At 39.9% G+C, this 14,178-nt stretch overlaps 1 protein-coding gene across 1 annotated transcript in view; it reads right to left on the bottom strand.

Annotated features, from left to right (window-relative positions):
* Positions 1-14,178, bottom strand: part of CACNA2D3 (calcium voltage-gated channel auxiliary subunit alpha2delta 3) — a 722,234-nt gene that overhangs the window by 121,678 nt on the left and 586,378 nt on the right. The window contains exons 25-27 of the mRNA XM_077821951.1: positions 13,447-13,542; positions 9,369-9,490; positions 8,920-9,000 (exon numbers count right to left, since the gene is read on the bottom strand). Coding sequence (XP_077678077.1) covers positions 8,920-9,000; positions 9,369-9,490; positions 13,447-13,542 — 299 coding nt within the window. The remainder of the gene's footprint in view (positions 1-8,919; positions 9,001-9,368; positions 9,491-13,446; positions 13,543-14,178) is intronic.

Genomic DNA, 14,178 nt, shown 5'->3' on the forward strand with positions numbered 1-14,178 from the left:
ACTACAATGACAGGTTTCATAGTAGCAGACGTATAAGTCTGTATTCACAAAAAGAAAAGGAGTACTTGTGGCACCTTAGAGACTAACAAATTTATTTGAGCATAAGCTTTCGTGAGCTACAACTCACTTTCATCGGATGCATTCAGTGGAAAATACAGTGGGGGAGATTAATATACATAGAGAACATGAAACAATGGGTGTTACCGTACACACTGTAAGGAGAGTGATCACTTAAGGTGAGCTATTACCAGCAGGAGAGTTGGGGGGGGGACCTTTTGTAGTGATAATCAAGGTGGGCCATTTCTAGCAGTTGACAAGAACGTCTGAGGAACAGTGGGGGAGGGGGAACAAACATGTCACTAGCTGGGTGTCTGGCTATGTAGACTCCCTCCTCAGGCTCTACGCTACCAGCACTCCCAGCTATCAAGACACCACTGACCTCCTGAGGAAACTACAATCCATCGGTGATCTTCCTGAAAACACCATCCTGGCCACTATGGATGTAGAAGCCCTCTACACCAACATTCCACACAAAGATGGACTACAAGCCGTCAGGAACAGTATCCCCGATAATGTCACGGCAAACCCGGTGGCTGAACTTTGTGACTTTGTCCTCACCCATAACTATTTCACATCTGGGGACAAAGTATACCTTCAAATCAGTGGCACTGCTATGGGTACCTGCATGGCCCCACAGTATGCCAACATTTTTATGGCTGACTTAGAATAACGCTTCCTCAGCTCTCGTCCCCTAATGCCCCTACTCTACTTGCGCTACATTGATGACATCATCATCTGGACCCCTGGAAAAGTAGCCCTTCAGGAATTCCACAATGATTTCAACAATTTCCATCCCACCATCAACCTCAGCCTGGTCCAGTCCACACAAGAGATCCACTTCCTGGACACTGTGGTGCTAATAAGCGATGGTCACATAAACACCACCCTATACTGGAAACCTACTGACCGCTATGCTTACCTACATGCCTCCAGCTTTCGTCCAGACCACACCACACGATCCATTGACTACAGCCAAGCTCTACGATACAACCGCATTTGCTCCAACCCCTCAGACAAACACCTACAAGATCTCTATCAAGCATTCTTACAACTACAATACCCACCTGCTGAAGTGAAGAAACAGATTGACAGAGCCAGAAGAGTACCCAAGAGTCACCTACTACAGGACAGGCCCAACAAAGAAAATAACAGAACGTCACTAGCCATCACCTTCAGCCCCCAACTAAAACCTCTCCAACGCATCATCAAGGATCTACAACCTATCCTGAAGGATGACCCATCACTCTCACAGATCTTGGAAGACAGGCCAGTCCTTGCTTACAGACAGCCCCCCAACCTGAAGCAAATACTCACCAGCAACCACACACCACACAACAGAACCACTAACCCAGGAACCTATCCTTGCAACAAAGCCCGTTGCCAACTGTGTCCACAGATCTATTCAGGGGACACCATCATAGGGCCTAATCACATCAGCCACACCATCAGAGGCTCGTTCACCTGCACATCTACCAATGTGATATATACCATCATGTGCCAGCAATGCCCCTCTGCCATGTACATTGCCAAACTGGACAGTCTCTACGTAAAAGAATAAATGGACACAAATCAGACGTCAAGAATTATAACATTCAAAAACCAGTCGGAGAACACTTCAATCTCTTTGGTCACTCGATTACAGACCTAAAAGTGGCAATTCGTCAACAAAAAAACTTCAAAGCAGACTCCAACGAGAGACTGCTGAATTGGAATTAATTTGCAAACTGGATACAATTAACTTAGGCTTGAATAGAGAATGGGAGTGGATGGGTCATTACACAAAATAAAACTATTTCCCCGTGTTTATTCCCCCACCCCCCACTGTTCCTCAGATGTTCTTGTCAACTGCTGGAAATGGCCCACCTTGATTATCACTACAAAAGGTTCCCCCCACCCCCACTCTCCTGCTGGTAATAGCTCACCTTAAGCGATCACTCTCGTTACAGTGTGTATGGTAACACCCATTGTTTCATGTTCTCTATGTATATAAATCTCCCCACTGTATTTTCCACTGAATGTATCCGATGAAGTGAGCTGTAGCTCACGAAAGCTTATGCTCAAATAAATTTGTTAGTCTCTAAGGTGCCACAAGTCCTCCTTTTCTTCTACTGTAATCTTTGCTTTCTGAAATGAACATAGTAATGACATTCAGACTAGATTTTCAAAGCAGCAGCATCTTTTTATATAATTACTATTTAAACTCACTTAGAAAGGTCTTCTTCTAATGACAGCATCAGTATTTATTAAAATGCAATACAGAGATACTCAATAATCATACCTAGTATTTAAAATATCTCATATTAGCAAGGTGTCATGTCGCTTTTGCATCCTGCGACATTAGACATGCAGACACATTTAACAGTCCCTTTGTTAATGTTTATTCTCGTACTCCTCTCTACAAAGCAACTAGGACTAGATAGGTTCGTAAATTAGTTGAGAGATTTTAGATTGTACCTGATCTCACCCAGTAAAGGAAAAATAAGAGAATTTCTCTACTTGTATCCCAGAAGCCTAAGAGGATGGAGAATAGACTAAACCTTGGGTTTGACATGCCTCAAGATTCTGGCCAGCTCTGCTCAGTCCTTCATCTTTCTGAGAGAGATGCACTGAGCACTATGCAGTTTACTGCTTGCTTATGGGTCTTTTGGCTGATGCTTTAAAATCCAAGGCACTGTATTGTCTGTGGTGACACTAAAGAATCCCTTGACAATTTTTTTTGTAAGTCAGAAATTTGCTTAATGTTCTTGATCAAAATTCTCCCCTGTATAATTGTTTTGCAATGTGATGTGTATCTGTTAACGGCTGTCCTCCATTTCAAATGTGGCTAGATTTCAGTGGTGCAGTTTTGCATATTGGTTGTGAAGTGTTTGGGGACCATTCAGAATGAAAGGTGCTACATAATGTAAAGACTAGTCTATACCGTAGCATTTGGACCACAACCTGTACACAGGGGTGGGGTGAATGAAGGGAGCAAATCAGAATTCCTTCAGTGTCCCTACGGAGGTGGCCTGTGGAGTGGGGGCTGTGCCAAACACCCTTGAAAAGGAGCACGCTCTGTAATGTTTCAGCTCTGATGGCCCTGTCTTCATTCCTCCCCACCACCCCATTTTGACTCTCTTTGACGAGTTGGGCACCAATAATGATACTAGATCTTCTTTTCCCTGGTATTTAGGGAGGCAAAGGACTGGGCCTTCTTACTCCTTATAAGCAACTGGTCTGGGCCAACCGTTACTGCATTATCACTGCTTTCCATTTCTAAATGTCAAAGAACACTAAAGGCACCCCTCTGTCAAAGGGCCAACATATAGAATCTACTGCCAATCACTTTGAAATTTAACCACAGCAGAGAATAATACAAGAGTACAATGGTCCAATTTGTGTTAGTTCACCATAAGATCACATTGTTGCTGCCTTTCACACAAGATGCAGAAGAGAAGCTCAGTCCTAACCTGTGTCATTCCTAATCAGCTGCGTTGCCACCAAAAATAAAATTCCCATCCAAAGTACCCTGATCTTGCTAGAATAAAAACAACTAACAAAACCCCGCAGGTTGACCTTGCAGCACGAGCAATTTAAAAAATATACTTTTTAAATGTAAATTCAATATAGAAATCACTGAGGGAACATAATGCGGAACACTAAGACATCTCTCTTGTGAACATAACTGCATTTTAACTACACGCCATATATACATTTTTCAGGCTTATTATCCATATCTCTGCAGCAAATAAATTAAGCTTTCAGATTGTACACAAACACAATAAATATATTTGTGTATATTTATAGATACACATACAGACATGCCTAACTCAAATCTGCATTTATTTAAGTTGATAAAGTCCTAGTTTGCTAGCTGGAGTGAGAGGAATTTAAAAGCATCTCATGCTTTTCTCCAGCATTCTCACTTTGGACTGACAGAGGGGGTACAGATGGTAAAGCAGCAGCAGGACTCAAATTCTGTGTGGCAGTGTTGCCAACCATTCTAACTCTACAAACTCATTGATTTTGAAGATCTCCTGCCATTATTATTGGATTATGCTTCCTCCATTTGTAATAAGCATTTCTGTTAGCACAGAACTAGATAAGTTAGCATAGATAAGGGGCCTATTATCAGTGATGCTCTTCTACAAAAGAGGAAAACAAAAAGAGAAAGAAATACAAAGAAAACAGAGAGGATTGGATAGAGAGTAGCAGGAATTTTGTTTCTCCCCCATGGTTAGATATAAATGAGGCTCCTCTTTAATATTCATATATTTTTTGTTTATAAAAAAGACTTACTATTTTAGGGTGTTCTGCAAAGAAAAATGTTCTGGTGTAGTTTTATTTTCAGCCAATACCTCTGTGGTGAAGACAGTGATTTTACGCCAAAGGAGTATCTCAGTTGCTAGTGTGCTGTAATCTATTGACTTAATAGGAATCAGGAATATTTATTTCATAAAATAGAAAGTGTGGTTTTGGCAGAATTTAGATTTTACATATAAATTCTTTTGAAAATATTACCATAAATGACTTAGGAGCCCAAGTCCCATTTTCAAAAGTGACTTGGAACCTGACTTAGGACCAGATTTTTAAAGGTATTTAGGCATTGCTCTGCTCAGCGCAGTGACACCAAGCTGATTTCGGAGTCAAAGTCTCATTGAAAGTCAATGGGACTTAGGAACCTAAGTCACTTTTGAAAATGAAATGAAATTAAAACAGTCAGATAGGGGTTGCAGCACCGTCATACCACTGCCTAAATGCCTTTACAAATCTGGATCGTAGGCACTTAGGAGTTTAAGTCTCACAGGTGCTTTTGAACATATTACTCATAATCCTTTGCAAATCCCTAAGTAAGTTGTACAGTGAAACCAGAACTTCTAGTTGCCCACCACTTCTCCACTTCCCACCTTTTTATTTTTACAATAAGTAGAATACCTTAGTTCAGTGAGATCTAAAAAGTTGTACTGTAACTTGTTCCATGGAAAAAATGGAATTGATAATGCCCATTTATGCTCTGCAGCTGAAGTATAAATAGAATAATGCATATAATTGTTGTCTCTCTGAACATCTGTTATTGTCTGATGGCTACCTCTAAGCAAAGTAGTTGCTGAAGATGCAGGGAAAAACTGAGTGAGTGAGTGAGTGAGTGAGTGGGTGAGTGACTGAAGCAGGAAGAATTGATCTTATACAATCTAGTGGCCAGATTTTTTTAAAGCATACAAAATTGGTGGCAGATTTTTCTAAAAGAGCTCAGCTCCTATATAGGCACCTAAATGCAGTGGCCAGATTTTCAAAACATCTCAGGGCCCAGCAGCTCCCACTGAAAACAATCAGGTACTGAACACTTTTGAAGACTAGGTCTTTAATGTAGGTGCCTAGATGGAAACCTGTTGGGTGCACAGTTATTTTGAAAATCTGGAACTAGAATTATTTCCCTGTTCAAATTGCCAGTTCAAATGCAGAACAGAGAAAAGGGAATCAAACTCAGATCTCTTGGCTGTTTCATGGCCTACATAAAACTATTGTTACATAAACAACACATTTGTTGAAAAGGGATTAAAGGTGGTTATGTGTGACATATCCCCAAAGCAAATCCTAAAGTGCAAGAAATGTCATGATATAGGACACCTGTTAATTATGCCCTTAAGCCCACCCAGCACATTTGCACTGATGGAGATAGACTTTGGACTTTGATAAGGAACTTCATTTTGTCTCCAACTAATAAAGGAACACATTATACATAACGTATCAGTATCCCTTATAGTACAATGAAAATCCTTAGTTATATCTGCAGCAACATTAACCATTATCTACGTTGACATTTTTGCACAAATTAATTGTTCTCGTATGTTTTTATAAGAGAATGATGAATTTATAATTAAGATTTTCTGTTATGCTGTGAGGGAGAACAATGGTTTGTGTATCTTCTCATCAACTGGGGGCAGAAGGGCACTTTTCCTGTGACCTTGTGGAATCTGTTTTATCGGTGGGGATATGCTGAGCTTTAGAGAATAGTTGATAGGTGTCCCATTATTTGGCATATCCTTACTTTTCAGGGATTTGCGTGCTGGGGATAAGACTCATTTAACCAGCTTGAATCCCACTTAAACTATTTTTTGTTTGTTTATGGAATTTCCTGACTTACCTTAATACGATAAATATAGAGTGGTTTGGGGTAGTATGCCCCCCTAACTTTCCCTCCAGTGGGACAGGAAAGAGAGCCAAAGGCATAGAGAGGGGCACGGCGGGCTAACTGTGTGTGTGTGTGTGTGTGTGTGAGAGTGTGTGTGTGTGTGTGTGAGAGTGTGTGTGTGTGTGTGTGAGAGTGTGTGTGTGTGTGTGTGAGAGTGTGTGTGTGTGTGTGTGAGAGAGAGAGAGAGAGAGAGAGAGAGAGAGAAGTGGAGGGAAATTAGTTTTATTTCTACCCTCCCCAACTCCAGCTCAATGGTTCCTGCATTCCTGTGGTGAGGTCAGCTTGTGTATGGCCACATCTGCTTTCATGGAAGAGCCTCCATGAAAGCTGCAGAGTATAAAACAGAGGCCAGAAAGCGCCCTAACACTGGATTTCAAAAGTTCTCTCACCTGGGAACCCCAGATGCTGCTCTTTGACTGAGATGAGGTTCACAGCATAGACAGCAGCCCTCTTCCCAAGAACAATATATTTCTTCAGTTCCATTGGAAACAAGAACCAAGAGGTGACCATCTTGCCAAGGGGCAACCTCACTTTGACATTACAAGTATAGCTCTCAAACAGACTGCATATCAGTTGAATCAGACTCCCAGTTGGTGGGGAGAGAAAGAAGGAAGAGATCCCCATCAAAAATTAAAATCTCAGCTCTTAAAAACATTGATGTTTATATTTGTGTGCACTTAACAGCACTTAATGCCTTATACGCCTTCCTTAGAAGGCAGTCAAATACCAGCCACCCCATTTTACAAAGGAGGTAATTGAAAGTATGCATAAGTCACTTCTAGCAGAGCTGGGAACAGAGCCTAGATCTTTAATATGACAATCACAACCTCTCAACTCAGCCACACCGCCTCTAAGAAAGAACCTGCCAAATCTACATGCTTGGGTACACACTGGTTGTAACCACTAGACCACACTCCTCTTCCAAAGATGGGAATAAAACACTGTGTTTTGCTGTGTTGCCCACTGGCAAAATGAGTGTTGTTTTCCCCTTTAGAGGCTGCTCCACAGAAAAGCAGAAGTTACTTCAGACACTTAAGTGATAGAGACTTGGGCTTGGGATATGAAGAAGCTGGATTCAAATGCTGCTAATGACCCATGCAGTGGACTTAGAATTCCTGTTTTCCAAGTTCTTTTTTTTTTTAAAGAAACTGGTGTATTTAATTGATAGTGTGAAAATACTGTTAAAACAGGATTTATAGTGGAAAACCATTTAAGCTGGCAATAATGGTGCAACATACAACAAAGTACAGGTGTTTCAATTTCCATCAATTTTCCACACACTGATGTCCCACACTGGCAGATTTGAAGCTTGAGAAATATAGCAGCAGAAGTGGTCTAGTGAATGGGGGTCAGGTTCTAGTAGGCAGCCTGTGCTTTCAGAAATGGTAGCCATCTTTACAAGAAACACCTCCTCAGTTAGTAAAGTAGTGGTCACCTTTATTGAGTGTATTAGTAGTATCTATCCCATCGGATAGTATCAGATCTTTTGTAAATGACGGGAAATAGTGGCCATTTGAGAAAAGGAATATTATGACTAGAATGGTAAAGATAGGAAAAAACAATTGTTGATAACTTTGCTTACTTACAACCTAATTTCTTGAATTGTAGATTAGAAGGTGGCTGGCAATGAAGTTTAACGATATTGAATGTGTGAATGGTAACATACCAGGCATTTGTTAGTAAAAGACTTCTGAAAAATTTCAGATACTGGAGAGAAATTTCCAAAAGAACCAATTTTTAAATTAATTTGAACTCTAACCAAATAAGAGACAACTGAAAAGCACAGGTAAGGGCCTGTAGGAGTGGGAGAATGCTTGTGGGGAGGCAGAATTCCTCACCTATATTCACAGATTTTAAGGACCAAAGGAACCATTATGATGGTCACCTATTCTGACCTCCAGCATAACATCAGCCAAGGGACCTGAATTAATTCCTGCTTCACTTCCAATAACTGTGGCTGAACTAAAGCTTATCTTTCAAAAGAAAAACATCCAAACTCGATTTTAAAATTTCCAGTAATGGAGAATCCATGACAACCTTTGGAAAGTTTTTCCAATAGTTAATTGCCCTCACTGTTAAAAATTTGTGCCTTATTTCTAGTCTGAATTTGTCTGACTTCAGCTTTCAGCCATTCGATCTTGTTAGATCATTGTTTGGTAGACTGAAGAGCCCTCTATTACCAAATTTCTGCTCCCTATGTAGGTACTTCTAGATAGTGATCAAGTCACTCCTTAACCTTCTCTTTGATAAACTGAATAGACTGAGTTCCTTAAGTCTTGCACTATTGGGAGTGTTTTCCAAATTCTGAAGAATGTGTTGAATCCTATTATATTTGAGAGATTTTTGTTACATTTGTTTTTCCTTAAGGAAACTCATTCTGGTTTATAATTGTGAAGATTTGCTCCTATGAGTACTGAATAATCTTTGCTGATTACTGCTGTGTTATTACTGCTATGTCAACCTAGCAGTTTACAGGGTGGACTTGGGTGCCCAACGAACACAGACTCAAGCTTTTAGGGAGAGGAGGCCTGCAAAGACCTAGGCTTTAGGGCATTCAATTGCACTTGAGATGTTTTCTTTCAAATTGTTTTTTCTGCATGTAATTTCCACTAAGTCAGACAGTCTGAAAAGGTAAGGAATTCACACACTGCTTTCATATAGACATACATATAAACAAACAATTTTACCTGCAACCACTGGAGATTTTCTGTCATCTAAAAGTTGAATGGCAGTACTAGCTGTCACCACATTGCTTTTGTTTGCTGTTTCTACATGGTGTAAAAAAAAAAAAAAGCTATTAAAATCAAAACATATTGCAGTGTAAGCAAGTTCAGCTGTAGATTTTTAGTTTGAAAAAAATACCAAATCTTCATATGAATTTAATGCTCAGGAAAAGTGCTGGTTTGACATTCAATTACAGCCCCTATTTATCCACAAACCTGGTACAGCACAGGCAGTGACACTGCAAGTTTCCCCACCGTGCCCGATTACAGGATTTGTGAACCTGGTGAAAATTTCAGTGCAGATTTCAGAAGATGAAACTCAGTTCAATACCCTCTCCAGAATATAACAACGTATGTTGGCTCTTCCCAATGTTATACATGCTTCAGTATTTAAATATGACAAAATTACAGACCTCTACTAAATGGGATTGAATAGACAAAGCTGCCTGGTAGCTGCTCAGCGGCTCTTCTGTACCAGAGTGGAAAATGATCAGCATTAAAAATATTCTCTTTATCTTCAGCTGTCAGGAAGTCTCTTGAAACAGAAGAAAGAAGAAAATATTTGCTGCTTTTTGTATATCACCAAAACATTTCAAGCTTGACAATCAAAACAAAACAACATCTTTAGTCTTTGGGAAAGAAAACGTGGGTTCTTTTCTATATGATTTGTGCAGTAAAAGAATTCAATATATCACTGAATAATTCTTGATATACTTGCAGTATCTTCTCAGAGAACAAATTTGGTAGCAACCCTGCTGTGTACAAGCTGAGAAGGGTGGGAAAAGGGGTAAAAAACTCAGCCAAAATCAAGTATTACTTTGGAAAATTGTACTACTGTAGAAATTTAAAAAGATGCCTTTCTTTCTAGCAACTTGTTCAAATAATGTTTTACTTTTTAAACTAGCTGTGTGTGGTGGAAGAGGTGTTGTAACGAGTGAGGGCAACTGTTTCAAGCAATCCAAGTTCAAGTCTTGAGTTAGGCCAACACGATTAATAACTGTTCTTCCCAAGAAGATATAGTGGGAGGGGTGAATAATGAACTTAGCTATATTCTTCCCCAAAACAGGATGTCAGGGAAAGGTGCCTGAGGTAGAAGGGAGGGGTCATATGAGGAAAAAATGCAACTATCTTCTCCATGCTCATTGCTTTCCGTGTGCTGGATGAGGACACTAGCAGCACAAGCTGCAAGTCCACTGATTCCGGCTAACATATCTTCCACCAAACAACAATATTGTGTATTCAGATTAAATACCTTGCAAAAATCCTTAGTTATCATAAGTATAAGTACCAGATTACCTTGCACAAAACACATACATGTTTACCTGACATTTGCAATACACAGAGCCTCTTGCAGTAAGCTTCACCAACTAGAGAAAGTTTATTTTAAGAGAGCTCCATTTTAAGCAACACATGCTTCCAAAAATTGCTGCGTAACATTTTCTGGCACTGAAATCAGTATGTTCCACACATATTTGCACTTGCATATTGCAATTCCTTAGAAATAGGTCCTTAAAGATAAATCCTGGGTAAAGATGTCGTAGGGAGATCAAAATGAATACCTTCTTTCTTAAAACCTTTTCACACACCAATGATCCAGCTTTTTAAGTGATTTCCACTGTTGTCTTTGCAGTTTAATGGTGAGGAATATTTAACCATAAGAGAAGACAAGTATCTCTTCCTACACAATGCTGAACATTGCTCTAATGTTGATTTTCACAGAATTACATTAAATATTATTGGCTCTCATAAAAGGACTGACATTGATTGCAGATGCTGGATGAAGCATAAAAAACAGTTATACTGTCAACATGATTTCCAAATAATATGACACGTATTCAAATCGGTAAAAATTAAGGGCATTTTCCTGCTGCTGCTGAAGTCAACAGGAGTTTTGCCATGGACTTCAGAGGGAACAGGACTGGACTCTAAGTAAATACAAATGTATGTCAAAGTTATGGACTGAGGGTTTTTTTTTTCGTCACTGTGGTTATTGTACAGGATTAGAATAGAACTATATGAGTAGATAGCTAGAAAGTTGACTTTTACTAGATAATTCTGTGTGGTTTTACTTGATAAAATCTAAGCTCTAAAACACCAACTTCTGTCTCATGCTAACTGTGGGAATTAATCTATTGTGTACAGCTAACCTCTCAAGTTTCTGTCTGAATTTATCTCTCTCTCTTATATGTACATGGTGTAAACAGTACTATCATGTTGCTATAACATCTTTGCACTTATGCCCAGATCCCCAAAATAACTTAGATGCCAACTCCTCATTTAGATGCCCAAGTCCAAAATGTAGGTGATGCTGAGATGCTCAAAATACCTACTAAGCTGCTGCCTAACCCTGGAGATGCTTGAAATCCCTTAGGACCTAAATTTCCACTGTTTAAGTCCTTGAGAGGCCTACATTTCTGCCTCTGGGCATATGCACTGTTGCCTCAGTCCTGGCCAGTACCTATCTTATGCCGAAGGTCCAGCAAAGATCCTCAGACCAGGTAAAACTAGACATTGTCCCACTTTGCTTGCCTGGAGAGCCCAATCCAGTAGGTATGCTCAGAGCACGCCTAACTACACACAAAACAGCTAGGGAGGAAAAGAGAACTCCTTTATAAGCACTAGCCCAGTTGTTAGGGAACTCACCCAGGACATGGAAGACCCCTGATAATGAGCAGGAATTTGAACATGGGTTTCCCACCTCTCAGGTGAGTGCCCTAACAACTGGACTATGGAGTCACTCACTCACTCTCTGGCCCACTCCAGAGAGGAGAGAATGAGAGAGAGCCACACCAGAATATCCCGAAGTCCAGTGAGCTAAATATTGTAAGAGAGACTGCTCCCTCTCCTCTTCACCTCTTCCTCCACCAGGCCATTTTGGGAACAGTTTGGATGTGCTGCCACCATTCTGGCAAGAAACAGTTTAGGTGACTGACTCCGGGACAGGGTTTATGGGTGTGGATCCCAAGCAGAGACAGGCACCTTCCCCCAGCCCAGACGTAGCACCTAACTCCTTGAGAGGGGCATGGCTTAGTACTTACCCCTCTTCTTGACATGTGATATTGGGTATTTAAGGCAGCTCCCTGCCTAGTGTGCCAGCTTTGGTAAATCCATTTCTTAGGTGCCTAACACTCCCCATTCATTATATAGGAAGCCTGGGTGCCTAACCTAGGGTCTGTGGATTCCATTCGGTGACTAGGCACCTAAAAGTTAGGTGCTGCAACCTCAGTATTGCAACACCCTAAGTCCCTTTATGGCTTTGGGCCTTGGGGCCTGATCCAACTTACACTAGTAAATGAAAGAACTCCCACTGACTTTAATATGTGTTGGACCCTTTTATGGCAGCTTTCTTCAGAGAATCTCATTGGGGATATATTATATTTCCCCATTTTAAACAGATGGCAAACTGATGCACACAGCGTGTAAGTATCTTGCCTAAAGTGATGCAGCAAGCCAATGCAAAGATGGGCATAAAGCAAACATTTCCTGACAACCCTGCACTAATCTCTAAACAACACTGCCTCACCCCAAACATTCATATTACTCATACTTACTAAGTTTTCCACTTACTCAAAGTATAAAACAATCACACTGACACTAAGTTATTTAGAAAAAAAGTCCAATATATACAGATAAACTGTTTCCCATAATATTCAACATGATCCTATTGTCTATATTATCTAAGCTTAATATAATTGGTGAAGAATTATTTTCCTTTCTACACTATGCAATATTCAGTATTAAGGAATTTTAAAATGAGCATTGTGATTACATTTTAAAAAATATTTTTGTGTGGCTTTTTATCTCTTCCAAATTTAACTTTATAAAATACTTGAAGAGCATGGTTGAATGGCATAGATTATACTTTAAAGCCATAGCAATCCTCTGTGCAAGTATCTCACGGTAGACTGTGATAAGAGACAGTGCTCAACCTATATACAACCCTTCAAACTGAAGTATCCTTCCGTATGTTACAAATGACATAATGCATATCTACCATTTTGTGAGCCAAAGGCATTACAGAATAAGCAAAATTAAAGTTTTGATTTAGCAATATCAGCACACTAAGTGTTACAGACCTTCAGTTGAGGGAATTCCACAACTGGGACGAATAACTGCTGGAAACACCTAAAGACATTTGTTTTGGAGTGGGCTTAAGAAAAAATTGCATGATTTCCTCCATCTTCTGCAGCTCCAGTATCATCTTAGTTTTGCACTGAATAATCAGGATGTGATTTCTAACTCCAGGAGGGTGGAAAAAAGCAAACATATGGACTGAAAAAAGGCCCCTATTATAGCTGATATGCAGGTGAAAAATATTACACTAGTTTCAAAAGTTACAGAAAAATCTAAAGAAGACTACAAGAACTGTTCTTGTTTATTCTATGTATTCAGCTTTGCCAGTGTGAAACTTTGGGGAAGAAAAAAAGAGCATATTTCCTAAACATTTTCTTGCCTACCCATCTGCTCCTTCAGCACAGTCATGTGACTTACTGATTAGTAAGTTGCTCTGGTCCCACAAACAGGTTGATACGAGATAGACCCGTCCGGGTTCCAAGAAAGGCAACTTCCACTCCCTTGTCAGAATTTCTGAAATAGAGCAGCACACAAGCAAAGATAAACATTTCCAAACAGTAAATAGATAGAGCTAGTGAAAGAGAATTTTTGATCTCATTCCTCTTATTTTTGAATTTATTGAAAGATATGTTCATTTTTGTTAAGATAAAACACACACACAGTTTGAAAAGTTATTTGGCCGCTGCATGAAATCTGTTTCTTCAAGATGGATTTGTGTGGTGGAATTACCTGAAGACTGGGGGAAGAACGGGAGTGGGTAACTAGCAGCATAGCTCCTCATGGTCACTCATCCTGATCCTTGGCTGAGATAGGGACTACAAACCCTGCTCACCCACTGCCTCAAATATAGTGCCCAACTATAAAAAAGGGACATAAGGTCAACCCAGAGAATTACAGACCAGTCAGCTTAACTTCAGTGCCCAGAAAGATAATAATCGAGCAAATAATTAAGCAATTAATTTGCAAACACCTAAAAGATAATAAAGTGATAAGTAATAGTCAGCATGGATTTGTCAAGAACAAATCATGTCAAACCAACCTAATAGCTTTCTTTGACAGAGTAATAAGCCTTATGGATAGAGGGGAAGTGGTAGATGTGGTATATCTTGACTTTAGTAAGACTTTCGATACTTTCTCACATGACCTTTT

This window comes from Eretmochelys imbricata, chromosome 7 (assembly GCF_965152235.1).
Source record: "Eretmochelys imbricata isolate rEreImb1 chromosome 7, rEreImb1.hap1, whole genome shotgun sequence".
Lineage (NCBI taxonomy): Eukaryota > Metazoa > Chordata > Testudines > Cheloniidae > Eretmochelys > Eretmochelys imbricata.